The sequence below is a fragment of the Buceros rhinoceros genome, unplaced genomic scaffold, assembly GCF_000710305.1.
Source record: "Buceros rhinoceros silvestris isolate BGI_N320 unplaced genomic scaffold, ASM71030v1 scaffold17702, whole genome shotgun sequence".
NCBI lineage: Eukaryota > Metazoa > Chordata > Aves > Bucerotiformes > Bucerotidae > Buceros > Buceros rhinoceros.
The window spans coordinates 1-5,944 of record NW_010397329.1 but is presented as its reverse complement, the minus strand read 5'-3'; the positions used below and the strand labels follow the sequence as shown (position 1 = coordinate 5,944).

Here is a 5,944-nt window from a genome sequence, read left to right as displayed (position 1 = left end):
GTGCTCCGTAGGTTGGTCATCAGCTTGTTTAGGTTCTCCTGCAGGATCATGTTTATCAGATTAGATAAAGAATATCTGGTTTTCTCTATCCTGTATCTAGATGACAAGGAACTAATAAAATAAGGAAGGAGAAAGCTTTCAGATTCAAATCCTAGATTTAATCAAACCTTCTCACTAAAAGAAAGGTTAAAATTCTTCAGCTTAGTCTGGAGGAAATAAACCACAACTGTATTAAAAAAATTACTCAAGCTTTTATAGGATTAGTATTTATATTACATGCTGGATTCTGAAAAACATTTATGACAAAGAAGTAAGTGAATTTTTAAAAGAAATTTGGGAGGTTAGCTGAAGGCTGCTTGAAAGAAATCCCAAATGTGAATAGATAATTACTAGGAAAAGGCGGTGAATAACTTTTGCTCGCTTCATAAGTATTAATGCTCCATAATAAAACCAAGATCATGAGAGGAATACTTTAGATAACTCAGATTTATAACTATGTTCATGTCATTTCATAGATAACAAAATTCATATTTTACCGGGAAAAGAGCTGAGACAGTCTGGAAAGAAGAGCCCTTCTTCTTGCCACCTTTCTTGCCACCACCACCACTAGCCTCTTCAAAAAGAAAAATAGTATTTTTATATAATCATCTTTTATGGCAGCTTTACATGTCCTAAATATTGGAAAGAAAAGAATTTTAGAAAGTTAACCTGCTTCTGCTCCACCATAGGAGGCAAAAAGTAAAGCCAGTGTCTTCACAGATGATTTCTGGTACAACCCAATGACAGTTTCATTCAGAGGGTCCTTGTTCTTCTCCAGCCAGCCAGAGATGTTGTAGTCCACCGTGCCAGCGTAGTGCACCAGAGAGAAGTGAGCCTCAGCCTTGCCTTTGGCCGGTTTGGGCTTCTGGAAGTTGCTGGACTTGCCCAGGTGCTGGTCGTAGAGCTTGTTCTTGAAAGAGGTGTCAGTTGCCTTGGGGAACATGCACTCCTCTTCCAGGATGGAGAAGATGCCCATGGGCTGGATGATAGTACAATAAAAAAGAGAGAATGCCTCTATGATCAAAAGTTGGTCTTAAAGGGAAAAGAGTAAAAAGCCAGGAAGCTGAGAAGCAAACTAGTACCTGTGGCATGAAGAAATTTCTGTCCATAAAGTGAATTGAAAAGATTCACTAGCTTGACTCACACTTCGGCACAGTGATTCAGAAATAGGTTTTATGCCAAAAATCATGTTCAAAAATCAGGAGTAGAAGGATTATATTTGAAAATATCTTTCATGAATGTGTCCATTGTCTATTTACTCCAGGTTTTGTATTTTCCATCTACTCCCTAATTCATACGGAACTACAAGAAAGTTCTTTCCATTTCTTGCACTCAGAGGTCAGGCATTGGCTGTACTGGTCTGCACTTACTTTGATATGGAACATCTAGAAAAAAGTGTGTTGTCCAGATAGCTTTATTTCAGAACCTTGAGAAAATATTTTACTTTGGGATCTGCTCTGTGTTTTTGAAAAAAATATCCTTTAATCAAACAAGCAAGGACACCTTCTGCACAGAGAATGTGTGCGAGGAATGACTTGCATAGTTCTCTTCAAGACATTCGTATTATTAGTATTAATATTTATAATTATTATCAGAGAGACTTTGTAATATCTCTAATGCATAATAGGCAATAGTGCAGATCAAGCAATATTCAGTCAGCTAAAACTGGATGCATTAAACTAATTATGGAAGAAACCTCTTTTTTTGAATAGCGTTTAACCATTTTCAATTTAAAATTGTGAGTTCCTGAACAAACAAGACATTTTTAATTAAAAATTCACCTTCTCGATGAGCTCGATGCAGGCAGCCAGGTCCATCCCAAAGTCAATGAATGTCCACTCGATTCCTTCCTTCTTGTACTCCTCCTGCTCCAGCACGAACATGTGGTGGTTGAAGAACTGTTGCAGTTTCTCATTGGTGAAGTTGATGCACAGCTGCTCCAGGCTGTTGAACTTTCCAGTGGGAGAAAAAAAAAATCAGCCCGTCATCAATATGCACAGTTCTTGATCATTCTCAACCCTTTTTAAATCTCCCTGGTGAAAACACAGCTGTATTATTAGGTCTGCACCAAAGCAGGACCTGTATGCATCTCTCCAAGGAAATACTGATGTATGGTATTTCATTACATATATGTAATGCAAATGGAATTTTTCCAGAGCAGATATTCCTATGATAGTTCTAAAATGCATAAAACACATACCTATTAATTCCTTGGTCCTATAAACTATTTACAGATATTTAACTTGTTATATATTTGTCAATGTGTCTCCAAATCCTAGTTCTGCTCTAGAAGCTCTTACATAAAATTATTGTAATTATGGGTTTTTTTTTTAAATCATTAACATTAAGCTCAGACTGTTAAAATACTACAACATAGAAAATTCTGTTTGTTACTTCTACACAGCTAAGTAACTCTGTTCTAGAACTGATGAAGTTTCTGAGGATTTTGTTCTGTGCTACAAAAGAAAAGGAAGGATTTTTTTTCCCAGAAAATTACAAATTGCTACCATGCTAAACATTCTGAAATATATTACTTGGAAGACCTCTGATATAGCAATCTCTTCCTGCAAGAGCGGTCATCAATCCTGGAATTCTTACATCAAAGATCTCGAAGCCAGCAATGTCCAGCACACCAATGAAGTACTGTCTGGGCTGCTTCGTATCCAGCTGTTGGTTGATGCGAATAACCATCCACAGGAACATCTTCTCATAGACAGCCTTTGCCAGGGCACCCACTGAATTGTTCACCTATACCAAAGAATGATGGAGAAGAAATAAAATATCTGGAGCAAATAGTAAGTGATACAAACCAGAGGTTCCCAGTCACCAGCTGGTTGTTACCTGCTGCACGGTTTGGCCCTTGGTCACATATTCATTCCCAACCTTGACTCGGGGGTAGCAGAGGGCCTTGAGCAGGTCAGCTGAGTTCAGACCCATCAGGTAGGCAGCCTTGTCAGCAACTAAGGAGAAGGAGAAGGAGACGGAAAAAATGAGACTAACAAGACATGCACAATTTTGAGTGATTAACCCTTTCTGAAGCAACTGCAATATTGAGTGTCCTCACAATCAGATCCTGCCTACTCGATCTCAGATGAAGCACAACAGTCATTAGAACAAAAATCATCTTCGTTTGGAAAGCTTTTCAGAGAAGTACACCTGAACACTATTTGTGTCTCCAAAAATCTTCACAGAAGCCTCTAGAAAAAAACGCATTTGTTAAAAATTCATCCTGAAGGCTGAAGTTCATCCATTCGGTCCAGAGCTAACTGGTATCTATAAGCCAGGCAACAGATCACCCGTGTTAGCAGGTTGGTCACCAGAGTACAGCTGAGCTACCGGCGTCTTTTGGGAGCTGCTACAGCCCTAAAGGTGAATGCATTTCAAAATTAGAGGTAATAATGAAGAAGTGCTTCTTTGTGGAGACTCACTGTCATAGTCATAGCAGAAAGGCAGGTGTGTGCATTCAGTCGGCATCAAACCCTAAAAATCCAGTCCTGAAGCTGGCTATCTAAGAGCGCTCTTTGGAAGAAGTAGACAGGGCTTGATAACTGTAAGCCACTTACACAGCAGTGAACTGATTACGTAGTCAGCTAAGTAGAAATCAAAGTCAGTTCTTCCCTACCAGAGTAGGGCTTCGCTTAGACCAATGTTCAGATAATGCTACTAAACAATGTCAGATACGGGTTTGAGTCTCCAAAGGAGAAGAAAGCAATTGAAGGGAAGTTTCCTTTTATCATCTGGGCAAAATTCCTAATTAAGATGTGATTTATGATGGAGAAATTCTAATACTGAATTTAATGTCTCAATTTTCTTTGAAAAAGCAGGCAGATCCTGCCTGAAAAATCTTTCTCTTCTCAGTGGGTCTTTCATACCAGCATACTGAGTGGGCAGTGCTATCCAGAGCTCTGGTAGCCCGGAGAGAATTATGGACACATATGAAATTTATACTTCAAATAAAGATCAGATAAAAATTGAAAAAAGGGTATATTTTAGGTGGCAGTTTCAAACACTTTGTATAACATTTTCATTGTTCTCTTTCTTCATCTTTCAAATACTCAATTATTAACAGGATAATCACAGACTTTTCTGATACCTTCAGTGCCATCAGGCTCTGCCTGCTCCTCTCGTTGTTTCTGCTTGAACTTCATGTTCCCGTAGTGCATGACAGCCCCCGTCAGCTTGTAGATGGCTGTCTTCTCGTCAGCAGTGAAGCCCAGGATGTCGATGGCACTCTGCAATAAATAGGAACGATGAAATAAGAGCTTTGTCGGGGAGAGCTGGCAATAGGCACAAGATGTTTAATTGTTACTTACATCTGTAGCCATCAGCTCCTCCTGGTCGTTAATGCTGGGAACAGTGATCTCACCTTGACTCACAAATTGGTAGTCATATGGGTTGGTGGTGATGAGGAGCATGTCTGAAAGTAAGAAGAGGGGACTTGCAGGCTTAGTTGAGTCAAGCAAGTACTGGTGTGAGCTGATGTTAAGCAACATTCATCAAAGTTCTACCTACCAATTAGCTCTGGCTTCTTGTTGGACATGATCTGATAGAATATGTGGTAGCTTCTTTCTGCCTTGAGCTGGAAAGTGACTCTGGACTTCTCCAGCAGATCTGGAAGGAAAATTTTATTAGAAACAAGAAGAAACGGAAAAAGAAAAAAAGAAAAAAAGAAAAGAGAAGAGAAGATGGGAAGAAAAACAGGGAAGGTAAAACAGGTGGTTGGGTGACAGGATGTTGAACAGATAGACAGTGACTGAATGGATTGTGAACAGTTCAGAAAAGTGTCTTACATGTTTCAATATCGGCAGAAGCCAGTTTTCCTGTGGCACCAAAATGTATTCTGATGAATTTGCCCTTTAAAGGAATAAAAGCACCTTAAGATTTATATCATAAAAATATATCTGGAATGAAGAGTTTTGCCATTTACACCACTGGGCACGATAGTTCTGCTTAGAGACTGTTTCTTAAGGATCAGTACTACTCCCAGCATTGACATGGAGTCATCTTTTTTTTACATTTTGACCATGAAAACAGTCAACAGTGGCACAGATGAATATTTTGTGTATGGTGAATGTACAGATAGGAAGGGATGGGTGGATTTCTTCTAACTATAACCTGCATACAGAGAGCAGTCACCTCAGTGATACGGAAATCACCATTTAACAGGGTCAGCTGCTGAAATTTGTCTTGCTACCAAACAAGCCTGATTGATTAAATTTGACAGACATTTGACAGATGACATACTCTTCAAGCAGAAATTCTCTACCCACTCTCTGTTTCGTTCCCACACTGTTTCTATCTTCTTTCATTCCTTTTCTTTCTCTTTTTCTCTTTTTCTTTCCCATCCTTCCTAAATCCCTCCCTTTGTTCCTCACATTCTGTCTGTCTGTCTGTCAATCTTCTAGCAAATGGACAGAAATAAACAAACCCATTGTTTAACACTGCAATACTTTAAAGGAGAAAGAATTTTAATTTGCATCTCAGTGCAAAGCAGAATGAAGTCATGTCACAGAATCACTGTTTTTGAAATCTGGAAAATTACCTTTAGGCTAAGTGGTAAATTCATGATAAGAAGATTCAGTCTTACTCCTGAAAACGCAGTGGCTGGGCACAGAGTGAATGACTGCTGTACGCTTCTGTTTACTGTTTTTCGGGCATCATTTGGTTAAGCAACTTACAAAGCGCGAGGAATTGTCGTTCCTCACGGTCTTGGCGTTTCCAAAGGCCTCCAGCAGTGGGTTGGCGCTGATGATTTGATCCTCAAGCGTTCCCTGCAAAACAATATTCATTGCTGGTTTTCCTTCTCTAAAAATCATGTCAGAAACATTGATTCCAGCCATTATTAATTAATCTATTAACTATCTATTAATTAATTCACCTGCATTTTGCCTGCTGTTTGCTCCTC

At 39.1% G+C, this 5,944-nt stretch overlaps 1 protein-coding gene across 1 annotated transcript; it reads right to left on the bottom strand.

Moving 5' to 3' along the window:
* Nucleotides 1-3: 3 nt before the first annotated feature.
* LOC104488431 (myosin-3-like) lies at nt 4-5,879 on the bottom strand (the record flags this gene model as incomplete). Its single annotated transcript, XM_010146216.1, has 11 exons — nt 5,718-5,879; nt 4,830-4,893; nt 4,552-4,650; nt 4,353-4,456; nt 4,133-4,271; nt 2,881-2,999; nt 2,638-2,787; nt 1,821-1,991; nt 709-1,018; nt 537-613; nt 4-38 (listed from the first exon to the last, which is right to left on the bottom strand). Coding segments are annotated over exons 1-11 (1,430 nt in total), but the record flags the coding sequence as incomplete, so codon positions are not given.
* Nucleotides 5,880-5,944: the final 65 nt, after the last annotated feature.